This window comes from Gadus macrocephalus, chromosome 9 (genome assembly GCF_031168955.1).
Source record: "Gadus macrocephalus chromosome 9, ASM3116895v1".
In the NCBI taxonomy this organism is placed as follows: domain Eukaryota; kingdom Metazoa; phylum Chordata; class Actinopteri; order Gadiformes; family Gadidae; genus Gadus; species Gadus macrocephalus.
Window position 1 is genome coordinate 22,171,963 of NC_082390.1, and position 15,046 is coordinate 22,187,008.

At 42.8% G+C, this 15,046-nt stretch overlaps 1 protein-coding gene and 1 long non-coding RNA gene across 3 annotated transcripts in view; both read left to right on the forward strand.

Annotated features, from left to right (window-relative positions):
• LOC132464856 (uncharacterized) overlaps nucleotides 1-15,046 on the forward strand; it is a 38,709-nt gene that overhangs the window by 15,147 nt on the left and 8,516 nt on the right. The window lies entirely within an intron of this gene.
• Nucleotides 12,063-14,728, forward strand: tmem263 (transmembrane protein 263). 2 transcript variants are annotated; one of them, XM_060061490.1, is made up of 3 exons: nucleotides 12,063-12,223; nucleotides 13,116-13,184; nucleotides 13,378-14,728. In XM_060061490.1, exons 1-3 carry the CDS (start codon nucleotides 12,211-12,213, stop codon nucleotides 13,680-13,682), a joined length of 387 nt encoding a protein of 128 aa, XP_059917473.1. In that variant the 5' UTR covers nucleotides 12,063-12,210; the 3' UTR covers nucleotides 13,683-14,728. The 2 variants fall into 2 exon arrangements, with proteins under 2 accessions (XP_059917473.1, XP_059917474.1); XM_060061491.1 differs by lacking the exon at nucleotides 12,063-12,223 and adding an exon at nucleotides 12,239-12,748.

Sequence of the window (15,046 nt, forward strand, 5' to 3'; positions counted from 1 at the left end):
ACATTTTTTCTGCACGAAATCAGGAATGCACCCAAACTAACCTGGTGCAGCACTCAATTGACACTGGCACGGCCCTGCCCATTAGACTGCGAGCACGCCGACTAGGGTTCGCCAAACATGAAGCAGCAGAGCAGATGATCCGGGAGATGGCTGGGGCGGGGGTGATAGAGCCGTCGCGTGATGACAGCCAATCAGCGTTCAACCACGTGACAACTGAGTGACATGTGTATCGTAACAGCCAATCAGCGTTCAACATTCAAACTCAGTGCAGTGCAGACCGGGGTGAACTGCAGCATGGAGGAGAAAGTGATTGTTGCCGTTTGCGACTCCCAGAGCTCTATATATAATAGTATATAATGTAATTTAATTGTATAGATAATATCAGGGCTAACAGCTCTGTGCGCCTCCGGATGGCCGTAGCGTGGGGAGCATACCCATAGACATCTTATAGATAGACGGAGCATCGAATGCTACCGCCTACTGGCGCTGACGAGACGCGGGGCCGCCGTTTGGCGGGAGCAATGAGCTGTCAGCGCATTTAATTGATCATACCTCACTGAATACCACTGATTTTCATGCGGTTTTTTGTCATACGTGTAGCTATGATAAAGGCCACATGGTTTGGCGTGTTTTATTATTTGATACTAATTATACCAATAGTACGGTAATGTTAAATCTTGCTTGTGAAAAGTAATCCCCCGATTCCTATTATGGATCGTCCGCCGATTTGAGCAGGAATACGCTGAACAACAGCCCGGCATCCTGTTTCTGCTGCTGTTTCTGCTCCCGGTTGACCACTCCAAGATGGCGGCCGTATTTCTCGCGTCCCAGCAGCCAATGCTCCGTCTATCTATAAGATGTCTATGAGCATACCTGCCAACATTTGACTAGCAAAATCCGGGAGATTTCGGCAGGCGGGGGGCGGGGCCGGTGGTGGGGAGCATGGATGACAGAGGTGGTTACAAATGTTGGTTTTAAGGGATGTTGTGCATATAAGTAGCTATTTATAGACAACATATTCATCATGTAGTCTTCAGTATATAAATAAATACACAATAACTGTATTCATTAACAAAAAACGTATTTTTTATGTATCATTATGTATGTATTCTTGCCCAGGTCAAATGTGCACACTCACTTCAACCGACGAAAAGTTGGACTTTACAACATCAGATCCATCTCCAACAAAGCCCCTTTGATCAACGAGTTTATTACAGACCATGAAATTGACTTTTTGTGTCTCACTGAGACGTGGCAGCAAAGCAATGACTTCTTCCATCTTAATCAGGCTGTCCCGTCTGGATTTGTTTACATCTGCAAGCCTCGCACCTCCGGGAGAGGGGGTGGTCTCGCCCTGCTCTATCGCGAGAACATCAAGCTAACACCGCTCACTCTGCCTGATCAATCCTCGTTTGAAATGCTGGCTGTCGAACTTCAAGGAGCTACACCCACCATTATTGCGGTATTATACAGACCTCCAAAACCATCAAGTGTGTTTATTGCTGAACTGTCAACTGTCCTCACTGAACTGAATGCAATGTCTCCCAACATTATTTTGGTGGGTGATTTTAATATACACATGGATAAGTCTTCTAAAACATGCACTAAAGACCTTATGGACATGCTTGATTGTTTTGACATCACCCAATATGTTGATTTTCCAATGCACAACAACGGTCATATTTTAGATCTGGTCTGTTGTTCTGGTATAACACCTGCCAATTTCAGTACTGCTGAACTACCCATCTCAGACCACAAAGCTGTGCTATTTGACACCTGTCTGTCCATTAGAAAAGCAAAAGTTCAGCGTGCCATGTCTTACCGCAACATCAAAAAGGTAGAGCCAGAGGCATTTACTTCACTAGTTGCCTCCTATCCTTGCCCTTCTTCCAATGCTTCAGCAGCGGATCTGGTTGACCACTACAACAACTGCCTGTCTACAGCTTTTGACAGTCTTGCCCCCTTAAAGACACGGACTGTTTCATTTGTGCACTCTGCACCTTGGTTCACTCCTGAGCTACGCCAAATGAAGCCCATGGGTCGACGTCTGGAACGGCTTTCAAAAAAGACTGGTCTTGCTGTCCACCAAGGGATGTACTCGGAGCATATACTTCAATACAAAAAAGCACTCTCTTCTGCAAAGAGCTCACACTATGCAAGGGTCATTAATTAATTATTATTATTATTATTATTCACAATGAATTCATTGACAATCACTTATTTATTAACTAACTATTACAATAGCCTGGAGCACTTGTTCCTGCTCGTTTTGTCCCTTAGTGATGAAACCCGTTATCGCCTGAGTGCCCTTTTGTGCCCCGGCAGCACGGACATGTTTCAGGGACTTTAAATGTTGACGGACGTCATTTTACATGCTTTACAAAAAGCGTGACTATTGTCCAGGTGACTATTTGATATTGAATCATACTCTTTGGTCCATTCCGACTTAAAAGTACACATATATTTAATCTTCTTCGATGGTACACCCGCTTCTGCCATTTTTATACGACCATTTACGGAGTTTGCTCCGCCATGTTTTGTTTTTTTTAGCTCTGCGCTCTTGAGAAGTGACCATAGACGTGATCTGATTGGCTACAGCCTGTGCTGTCGTATTTGCTGCAAATGCATTTGATTGGCTGACGCTTGCGTTGCCTCTCATGCTTGCGTTTGATACATGATCTGGCAACTTTAGAACATTCGACACAGATTTTGATTTGATTATAAATAAAATAAGTTTGGACATCGTGAAATACGGGAGTTAACCGGGAGAAATGACAAAACGGGAGGGCGGCGGGAGATGGATCAGAAAACGGGAGAAACCCGGGAAAAACGGGAGAGTTGGCAGCTCTGGTGGGGAGCTCTCATAGGGATTGGGCTTCTCAGAGTTTGTTTACCGGCGTTGCTATGGTTTCCGGTCTTGTGCGTTCCAACGGTTTATTAGGTAGGCCCATCTAATAAATCTCTGTCTAATCAATACTTCATTTTGTTTATGTCAGTTGAATTTTGTTACAAGTTGAATGCAAAGAGCACTGTTAGTATTCCAAAAGGCACTACTTGACTGTTTTCAGTCTGTGTTTTTAGTTTAATGGCACATAATTTGGCATTAATTAAACATATATTTTTTTGTCTGGAACAATTGATTTAAAATGTACAATTTCCTAATACTAAACGCACTTCTGACCAGATATTTAAGGCACCCAGTGCAACTTTCGAGGCAAAAATGAACATTCAATTTCTAGTCTTTTTTACACGTAGTATATTTCAATAACTCCCTACCATTACATATCGACATTCAAGGAGCGAAGATGAGACGTCGTTGTGTGGTGAGAACTGATAGAAAATCGTAAACAAAAACAATGGGCGACATTTTCTTTATTTATTGCGATCTCACAAAAATAAACAGGATTCCAGTCGGCAATCCTCGGAACAAGACCGATGAGTCCCGAACGCTTCCGGAGATTCTAAAATGTGATCCTGTCACTGGTTCTGTTTGCCAATGCGCGAATTGTTTTCTAAGTGTGTACATACTTTACGATACGCACCCACATTCAAATTTTGTACCGTTTTGTACCGTTTTGTGCTGCTTTTTCTGCGCCCGTGGTTTTCTCATTTCTGTAAGGATGGCACGTCGTCCTCCCCGAGCAACAAAGCAGAAAGCCCTGGAGGGTTTTCACCTGATGGAGGAAGATTCCAGCAACGAGGTATGTAGAAAAGTTTTGTTTTCTAACTTTTGCGTGGACCGTAACGTTATGTGTTGTCATCGATCACCGGTCTCACTTAGTATTCTCTAATAGATATGAGTAGATAAAGTAGATTACTTACCTGTCAACCACCTTCAGTTCCGATTTGATAAGTTTTCCCATTTGTATAAGTTTGTTTTCATGGAAGTACCGATTTGATGAATTTTGCGTCCAGCAAGCCATTTTTGGGGGGGGGATTTATAGCATCTACCGTGGAAAATAGAAGCCAGGCGGCAATTTACCCGCCGATATTCCCTAAAGTCTACGCTTCGAACCTAATGTAAACAACAGTGGAGTTTAGCATTTCAATGACCCTGTCACCTTTCTCGGTCGAGTGCTAATTATGGAAGATCTGAACCAAACCAATATAAAAACAAGAGAATGCATATTGCCCTTTATCCGACCGCCAAACTTAGTAACTATAGATGAAAACCTATAAACATGATAATCACTTATTAGGCCCGATTTACATTACTGTTCTACACATCGTACAGCAATTTCAAATGTAAAGCAGGCCTTACTTTTCATCTTGAATCATTCTAGTACCCTTTCTCATTCATCTTTTACTGTCTGGTCTAGGACAATCTGGGGCCACAAAGGGCATTTGCCCGACACATGGCAGAGAGAGTATCATCAGGTCCGGCCACTGAACCACTTCTAGACATGGACATGTCCTCTGCGGATATGTCCTTTGAGATGGACAGTGATGAGAGTAATCTCGACAGTGCCAGAAGTGGAGGAGAAAGTGAAAGAGGAGCCAGCAGAGGAGCAAGGGGAAGAGGTGCAAGAAGTGGCGCAAGGGGACGAGGGGCAAGGAGAGGAGGAAGAAGACAATACAACCCCCCACTAGCATCGGTGGAGGAAAGGCACAGGGTCCAGAGACTAAGGGACGGCAGAGTCAATAGAATAAAGGTGATGCTGGCTATCTTGTAGATAAAACCATGCGCTCCCAAATAGTGACGTCACGTGTTCGGAAAACTCCGAGGCTTGCCGACTGGAATCCTGGGTTATTTTTTGTAGGTTACAATAAATAAAGAAGATGTCGCCCATTGTTTTTGTTTACGATTTTCTATCAGTTCTCACCACACAACGACGTCTCATCTTCGCTCCTTGAATGTCGATATGTCATGGTAGGGAGTTATTGAAATATACTACGTGTAAAAAAGACTAGAAATTGAATGTTCATTTTTGCCTCGAAAGTTGCACTGGGTGCCTTTAAAGAGATTTAATACAAACAAACACATTTGTACTTATTTTCTCACCCAATGAGAATCGATAAGAGAATCGATAAGGAATCGGATCGATAAGCAGAGTCGGAATCGGAATCGTGAAATTCTTATCAATTCCCATCCCTACTCGGGGGATTCAATAAAGTCACTGAAAGAATATAGCACGCCTCTGCTTTTGATATTCGCCACAATATAATATAATATAACAATCTAATATAATATAATAACAATATAATATAGCACCAACAACATAGTAAATGTATGTAGGCCTAGAAAAAATACAGTTCAATGTTATTGCTTAAGAAACAGATTCCTTTCAACTAACTATTTGCGAAAAATGCAATCAATAGCTTATGTACAAATAAATGGTTACATATCAACCAGCAACGAAGTTGGAGTGGCATACACACATAAATAATTACACCAACATTGTTAACTGTCATACATAGCTAAACAAGCAAATGCAAAATTAAATACCAACGCTACTGAAATGTTAGACTATTAACAATAATATAAAATGATACCGTAATGCACCTGTTCTTTGTCTTTGTATCTTTTGAATAAATGGATCAATATATGGTGAATCGCAGTGATCGCAAGCAGAGGACCGTGAGAGTTATTGAGCAGCCGCTGAACCAGACTAAAAATCTGACACTTTAACGAAGCACTGAACAAGGCCCTCTCGGATGCCAGGTCAAAACAACATTTGTTTCACTACGACTCCTTTCAGCTGCCCACCCCTTCTTTTCCAACAAAAAATAATTAGAGGAAACGGTTAATAAAACGCTGCATCCTAGACGAGCCCAAATTACCCACAATCCACTGCATTCACACGCTGCACAGGATATAAAAAATGGCAGAGGGAAAGCAGTACACGTTCAAATGTAAGTGAAGTTATATTAAAGTACCGCACATATTTTGTGCTGTATTGGTTTTTATAGATTCATCATGTTAATGCAAATATTCAAGCTTAGAGACCTGGGGCCGTATTCACAAAGCATTTTATCTTACCGCTAGGAGTGCTCCTAACTCGCGCTAAAACATTTTACGTAGGAGTTTTTTCTTAAAGGTCCCATGACATGCTATTTTATGTATTCTTTAATATAGGTATTAGTGGGCAACTAACACAGTATTCAAAGACGTTCCCGAAATTCAGCCGTGGTGCAGAGTTACAGCCACTCCGAGCCAGTCGCACATTGAGCTTCCCCCAAATGCGCTGTTTTGGTGTCTGTAGCTTTAATGCAAATGAGGAGGAGCGAGGCGGGTCAAGGAGGAGGGTGGGGGTGTGGCCCTGAGCAGCTTGCAGCCACGGTACCATGCGCTCTGTTTACAGTGGATGTATCGCAATGGCGAGGCGCACACAGCCTTTAGCCGTGTTCTGTAAATATTCTAGAACACACGGGAATCCTGGAGCTCTATATCTAAATATTATCATATAGCCTACATAGATATCTATATCATATAATATATATTATAACGGCCAAAAGCTGTGTGAGCCGATATTATGAATCTCAAACGACCGCGTTGGGTTCTCCGACGTTCCTGGTTCTTCAACGTCCTCATCAATGTGAAGTAGACTGAACCGCGACAAGGAGGAGAAAGGGATCGTTGCCGGGCAGCGCTTAGGCACCTCCGCCTCCGGCGGTGGTCCCTCAGCGGGTCTCAAGCTGGAGACATTCGCCGCCAACAATCCCTTTCTCCTCCATGTCGTGGTTCATGTTCTTGAGGGAGTCAAAGCCAAAGTTCCTTCCCCCCAATTCATTCTCAACCTTGGCTGAGATAACCCCCAATACGAGTCTCGTTGTAGAAATACCAGAGACGAGAGTCCGACAGAACGGTTATCCAAATAACAAGGAAGTGTTCAACACTTGCGTTACAGTCCTGGCGCTCTATATCTAAATAATATCATATAATACATAGAAATCTATATCATTTAATACATATTATCACGGCCAAAAGCTGTGTGCGCCTCCAGACGATATTATGAATCACAAACGACTTTGTCGGGTTCTGCGACGTCTCTGGTTCTTCCACTTTCACATCAACCTGAAGTCGACTGAACCGGGCGCTGCCTGCTGCCGGCTGCCCGCTGCCGGCTGCCCGCTGCCGGCTGCCCGCTGCCCGCTGCCCGCTGCCCGCTGCCCGCTGCCGGGCGATGGTGCCTCGCGGCAACCGGCGGCATGTCGCAGTTCATGTACTTCAGCCAGTCAAAGCCAAAGTTCCTTTCCCCCAATTCCTTCTCAACCATGGCTCAGATAACCCCCACAACAGTCTTGTTGTGGAAATACAAGACACGTCAAAGAACCGACAAGAAACACTTGCGTTACAGTGTGTGTATTCACACACACACACACACACACACACACACACACACACACACACACACACACACACACACACACACACACACACACACACACACACACACACACACACACACACACACACACACGTGGCGCTCGCACGGTCGAGTCTCATTGGCGGGCTAACGTCTCTGGGCGGGCAAGGCAGAGTAAGGGGAGGAGCTGAGATTCCTGATGACGTCATGAATACAGACATTCCAAATCAGCGCACTTGAGCCTCCGTTTTTTCAAAGGCGAGCAGAACAGCTAGTGCTCGTTTTACACCAAACGCAAGTTTTAGCCATTGGGGGACCATAGGCAGGCTAGGGGAACTCATATTTATGTTAGAAAACCTCATAAAGTGAGATTTTCATGTCATGGGACCTTTAAAAGTTATTCACAAAGCCACTGAGACCTACTCTTACTAAGGATAAATCACAAAGAGTGAACTAAGAGTGACGCGCCGTTGCTATGGATTACGTCAATTCTCGTGCACGAGTTTAGAAGCGGTCAGTTCGGTGATTGGTTGTTCAGAATCACTGAATCACTGAATCACCGAAAAACAAGGAAATAGCCTAGGCTAGAAATTAATTCCTATTAAGTAGTTATAGTGCAGTTAGCAGAATACACGCATGATGACAATTTTGTGCAGACCACGATAATGACGTTGTAGCCTGCACGGTAAAGAGAGAGAGAAAGCAAACAATAAAAATATGTAAAATTTAAAAGAAAATAAATGTTATGAACTACCCAAGTGTTGACTGATTTGTGCCAAGGTGTTTACCTAAAATGTGTTTTCAAAGTGATCCCTAAATGCCTGTCCACTCGGTTCCACACGGCCAAATTCCTTGTCATGTTGATCGCCATCATCATCATCATCATCATCATCATCGTCTGGCTGTGGAATGTTCCTCCGCTTGCAGAGGTTGTGTAGAATGGCACATACAGTGATTACTGTGCTTGCACTCTCTGGGGTGAGGCGTATTTCGCCGTGGAGGACATGAAACCGACGTTTCATCTGCCCAATTCCTCTCTCCACAACATTTTGTGTATGTTTGTGTGCTCTAGCATATATGGAGGAAATCAGTAAACAATAATAAATATGGATTCAACAAATAAAAGGCTTCAAAGAGCCAATACGATGTGTTTTACGCATAGGACTAATCGTAATCTGCTTAATCACTTACATGTTATACTTTAACTGTGCTCCCGGTTGTGGATTGAGGTAGGGTGTCTAGAGCCACGTCTTGCATGGATTGTCACCCAGCAAGTGTCACCCAACTGGTACATCTCAAAAAGCTGCCTCAGACCGCTCACCATTAAAATGCGCGAATCATGGGTAGCTGAAGATCCAGGCCACTTTGCAACAACATCCAGTAGGCTATGTTAAAATTTGCATCAAAAACAACCTGCGTGTTGATGGAATGCACTTTCTTCCTACTGACGAACACGTCCTCGTCTTTTGATGGCGCAATTATTTTTATGTGCGTCCCGTCAATAGCACCGACCACACCGGGCATACCTGCAATTGCCATGAAGTTGGCTTTGATCCTGTGTAATTGTTGAATGTCCAAAGGAAAGTTTATGGCACGGCTGACTGATGGTTGCGATATTTTTAAATCGTCGGCATTGCAAAGTTGCATTTCCCCTGTTGCTAAATAACGTAGTGTGGCCAAACATTTTATTTCGGGACTAATCGGATTATTCCTGTTAGTCGGGGATGTTATTGCATCGCGCACTAACTCCACAACAAGTTTAATACCCTAACATTTCGTCTCGCAGGCATTTTGCGATTCTTTGTGAATCTGACTTACTGAGTTAGGAGTCCTCTTGAGGTCTCCTAGACTTAGGTGCTACTTTTAGGCCTAAAATACTTTGTGAATTGCTCTTAGTGAAAAAAATTAGGAGTCCTAAATATAAGAGTGACACGCCCATTATTTTTAGGAGTTACTCCTAGATTCGCCAGTTAGGACCTACTTTTAGCCCTAAGATCCTTTGTGAATACGGCCCCTGGGCTCTATGAATCGAGGGACCCGTCCACAGCCCGCTTAAACAGCTGCGATACCAGGCTTGGCCGCTGAGCACTGGTGGATTGCGGAAGTATGCACTGTTCCAGGGGGCTTGAGTGTTTAGTTTTTCATAAATCCTGATTGCTATGGTAAGCGATCGAGTTAAGTGGCAGCGGTTGTCCACGACTTTACTTTCACGGATGAGGTTAAACGTTTCCATGGTAACAGCAAGCTTCACCAATCAAAAACGTTGTCTTACACTTTAGGATTATGGGTAGCGTAGGGCTTTTAAATGACATTGTGAACTAGTAGAAAATGCATTTCCTGCAGAAAATGCGGGGAGTGTTGTGGTACAAAGTGAGGTTGAAAATATTTTTTAATAATGCCACATAGATTAAGACATAAAGAAACGTTAAATGGCTTAAATCAAGTGAAGGGATTTGAACAAAAGTTAAAAAGTCTAAATGGCGTAAACAATGTAAACATGCACACAATTTTAGAAAAAGTAAATGGTTGGAAACAAATAAAGTTACCGCTGAATGAAAAGCGCAAAGCATTGCTAAAATATAAAATGAATTGACCTGAAGAATCTGAAATGTCAAATGTATTAACCTGCACTGTATGTATATGTGTGTGTTTGACTCCCATGTTAAGAAAAGATAATATTTTAAAAGTAGAATATCTTAAATAGTATAAAATATTTTAAAATCTGAAAAGAAGCACGCGATTCCAAGCTATTCTGAATATTTAAAAATTTGAATGGAGTCTAGGTGAAAAATTGAGGAAGGAGATAGGTGCCAAAGTTTGTAGAGAATAAGAAAGAAAGAAAGAAAGAAAGAAAGAAAGAAAGAAAGAAAGAAAGAAAGAAAGAAAGAAAGAAAGAAAGAAAGAATAAAACTTATGAAGAACAATAGTTGAGCGCTGCATGCAGCACTCACCTAACTAGAAATAATTAATAAAGCCATATAGACTAAGGCAGCGGTTCCCAAACTTTTTTTCCTGCGCACCCCCTTCTACGTCCCAAGCGGGTTGGCGCACCCCCAATCCCCACTTCAAAAAGAAGGAAAATAAAACGCAACAAAGCTTTGTTTTATCGCCATATAACGACTCATGTTTAATCAAATATAGCGCAAATATAGCAAAAGGTGCATTTGACTTAAATTGCCATGTTTCGTGCGCAGGTGACGACGGAGAGAAGACGGCTTCAGACAGCTGTTTGCTAGAACCTCACTGCACACCACGCACTGAGGCTTCGGGCAATCTGTAGCCTATCGCCGATCCTAGTGAAGCCCAGACCCAGATAATTGTCATCATATTTCCTTCTTTTTTTCCCTGTCTGGTTTTCACCCTCATGATCTCTTTTTTGCCATGTCCTTCCCTCCTCTTCGGTTTCCTCCGGCGCATCGTCTGACTCCCGCTCATTTTCTTTCTCTATTCTTGCCTCCAAATCCTCACTCTCTCTTGGTCCCTCTCCTTCTCCGTGACTAACAACATTATCATAAGATGTCCCACTTGACAGTTTCCCTGATTTCAGCCAGTTAAGCATATTTATATAGGAATGAATGAAACGAGTTGGCGCGCATATGGCAGTCCGTAGAAGAAGACAGCAGTGCGCAGCCGTAGAAGAAGACAGCATTGATTTTTTTTTTATCAAAAAAATATATAGTTTTTTGATTTAAAATAAAAGGGATTACAAAGGAAATGTTTACTGTTAATGTTTTTTTATTGTATCGAAAAATCCCACTGAAAAAAACAACACTGTAATTGTGTAATATTACACCAGACCGCTATTACTTTTTTCATCTCGCGAACCTCCTGGTGGCAGCTCGAGTACCCCTGGGGGTGCGACCGTGCGAGTACCACACTTTGGGAATCCCTGGATTGGCATAAAGAAACGTTAAATGGCTTAAATCAAGTGAAGGGATTTGAACAAAAGTTCAAAAGTCTAAATGGAGTAAACAATGTAAATATGCACATTAAACTAGAAGTTAACTTCTTTGACTTGTGGCGTTTACAGGAGCACATACAATCGTTTCACAATATAACGACTCATGATAAGTATTCTTTGGATGGTTACGACATTATGGCTAATAATCAAATCCTCTATGGAGAAAATGAATGGCCTTTTTCTCATCCGAAACCACACTTCTTATAGTAATAAATAGGTTTATCATTTGATGACTTTTACCTTTTATTTATTATTATTTGAGTCATTATTGAGTCCTCAAAACTTCTAGATATGATATCTTCTCGATATGAATTGAGAACAAACAGAGTCCATGACGAGCCTGTGACTTATACTTTAAGAGTTCAAAGTCTATTCACTTTGGAAAAGGATTTGGCAGCTCACTCTCAAATGAGAATATGTGGATGATATGGACCATATGGACTAGTCTAGTCCCGACTCGTCCATATGGACTGGACCAAATGGACTAGGCTAGTCCATGGACTAGTCTAGTCCATATGGACCAGTCTAGTCCCGACTGGTCTATATGGACTAGTCTATTCCATATGGTCCTGTCCATATGGGCCATACGTGGTAGATATGGACTAGTCCAGTCTCGAATGGTCCATATGGAATGGACCAAATTGACTATAGTCAATGTGGTCGAGTCCATATGGTCCATGGACTTGACTAGTCCATGGACCATATGGACTAGATAGATCCCTCCTGGTCCACTCAGTGGAGAACCGGTCTGACCCTACAGAGGTGGAGGCCTGCAGTACAGAGGTGAAGGCCTGCAGTACAAGGAGTTGGCCTGTAGGCGGTGCGCCACTGAACGGGTTTGAAACGGGGGTGGAGATTCAGCTTTATTCAGAACAGATGTGACGCCGGATCTCCACCGGAGCTCATCGTTGAAGGAGAAGATTTCTGCCGACGTGTCCCTGTATGAGACCAGCAGGTAGGACGGAGATCATTAATCTAAACTAGTGCTGCAAGTTGGATAACAAAGGGTTAATAGGGTTAGTTTTTTAACTGTGGAGAACCACGCACGGCATCAGCTCCGTTTTTAATACTGTGCTATGAATGTGTTAAAGTTATTTCTGTCTAGTATTAATACTGTCATGTGGACGCAGTTGTAGCCTACTTAGTGAAGTTAGCATAATGAACGCGAATGCGTTAAAGTGAGTTGGGCTTATGCAAGACTTTACGTTCGCTCACAGTACACAGTACACACGGGGCTGGGCCATGCGTTTGGCTTTTCACGGTGCATACAGTGGATGTTTAATGTTATCAAGTACAAGGGATGCACAACTGTATTGGTTTAAGCGAGATGTTATCGGGCAGGAAATGTTATGAAGCTGTGTTGGCCTACAACTTCTCCGAGGCTGAATGTCGAGGTGCTTGACTAGTAGTTGCACCTCTACACTTCCTTCATCGTGTTTTTTCCTTATCATTTGCAGTTTATAGAATAATGATCCACAAGGTATTTATGACCCGATATATCTAACAAAAAAAATAGTTCTGTTCTTTTTGGACACCTCTTGCGTACGGAACATGAAACATGTCTGCCTTGTTTTGTCGACTGAATCAGCACACCCAAAGTAAATAGTTCGTTTTTAACTACACATGTGTCAGATGTAGTTCTCTATGTATCTCTGTGTGAGACGAACGATGGTGAGGCTCAATGCGAGGGGGGACGGCATTGTGGCACATTTACTATCTTTCATCAAGTCTAGTGTTTTTCCCCTTTACGGCACACGGACGACCATTTGCAATAACATTGGATATACTATGTGTGCACAGAAGTGTATAACATGAACATAACCAAGCTGACCTCCCCCATATCTCAGCGATGAACCCTCAAGAGAAGGGAGCAGGGGAAGGTCCTCCATGCCTTAAGGATGAGACTACAGCTGGAGGTAAAGTTTGATGGGTGTATAAACATCCACCTAGTTGCCTATGTACATGATCTCCATAATGCCACTTAGTGGATCCATATGTTGCATATCTAAATAGCTTATACATTGCAGAGGGGATTGCATGCCTGCTCCTTTTCTTTGTGGGCCATTGATATATTACTCATACACGGCGTGTCCTCCTGTCATGTCACAGACCCTCAGAAGGATCATCCCCCCACACAGCCCAGCCTCCTGGGCAGGGTGACGGGGGGCCTGTTCGGTGCCACCAAGGGGGCGTTTGGGGCCACCATGGGCGGTGTGCTGTGGATCGGGGGGAAGAGCCTGGACATCACCAAGACGACGGTCAGCTCTCTGGCTGCGGTGCCCGTCATGGGAGCAGGCCTGGTGAAGGGAGGCGTCTGTGCCGTGGCTGGAGGCGTGTCTGCAGTGGGTTCGGCGGTGGCCTCCAGGGTTCCCATAGGAGGAGGAGGCGGCAAGAAGAAGGACAAGTCTGACTGATATTGGGGAGGCTGCATTTCTGGTTCATGAGCAAACATGTTTGCTCATTACTGTGTTTACTGTGCAGTGAGGGGGGTGGGGGCCGGAGCAGTACTTAAAATGTGTGTGTGGACTTTTCACAAGGAGGCTCGGGCTCGATCCGGGGGGCCCGTAACTGGTACACTACGTCAAGGGTAATGGCCCCTTTGAGCAGGGACCCACCCGACTTCCCTTACCTTTCCATTTAATCAGTGAAACATTGGACAGTGTTTTATTTGAGTTTGTCTGAGAGGTGGGATCAGCAGTATAGACTATGTTTCCTCAAGACAAAGCACAGGGGCTTTACTTGCAAGACAATCAAACAGTGTATTTTACTGTAGTAGCAGGAAAAAAATATCTGGTGGTCTTTGGGATGTTTATTCTGAAATGAGTTTTGGTATGAACATTGGCCTAAAAGGTGGTTGAATCCAAATAAAAGACAATTAGTTTCCAAATGCACATTTGAACAACATTGATATCATCAGATTATGTTGATTTTGGTGAAAAAACAAGAATGTGTACGTAACGTTTCTGGCTGAGTACTTTATGTTTACATGTTACCTGGTAAAACAAAGTGAACGAACTTTGTAATTTACTTTGTGAAAATGAAAAGTTTTCATCCTAATATTTTTTTTGTAATTAGATGAGAAGCCATGAAAATAACCTCAAACACTGAGTTTTTTTTTTAAATCCATTTTAGGATTAAATGGTAAAACCAGTTTATCCTAAAATGAGGTATTTAGGTGAGTATATATGCACTACCACACACACACACACACACACACACACACACACACACACACACACTATCCTTCACATTTCAAATATAAGATGTCAATTTACACATGGCCATGTGTCAGAATAGTATACATAACAAGTGTTTGAAATGTCAAGCGTTGAAGTTGAAGTTGATTACAGAGCAGTGCCCATGAGTCTGCCTTACGCTGACGGTTCACTTGATCATTTCAGTCTTTGAGGTCAACATGGTTCACCTCCCTGCTGACCGTGATAATAAAGTTCTGTATGAACTCCCGCTTCAGTCCTTTCTGTTCACATGAGCATGGCTTAGGATAGCTGTATCCTCTATATCAATATATATGATCTTGTTTGGGTTGTCTTGTTATTTAACTCAAGCATTGTTTCATTGTATCGTCACTTGTTGGTGTAATGGTAGTCCAAGAAACTGAAATCAGTACATGTCTACATAACGTGTACATGTACATGTAATGTGTACATGACAGTGGCTCCAAGTTTATCTAAGTTAAGTGGTATACCACTGAATAGAATTATCCAAATTATTGAATGAATCGTTTATGAAATCAACAGATTTTTCCACAGATATAAGA

Coding starts and splice junctions, on each gene's coding strand:
- tmem263 (XM_060061490.1), top strand. Junction 13,185..13,377: donor GGATGAGACTACAGCTGGAG/GTAAAGTTTGAT, acceptor GTCATGTCACAG/ACCCTCAGAAGGATCATCCC.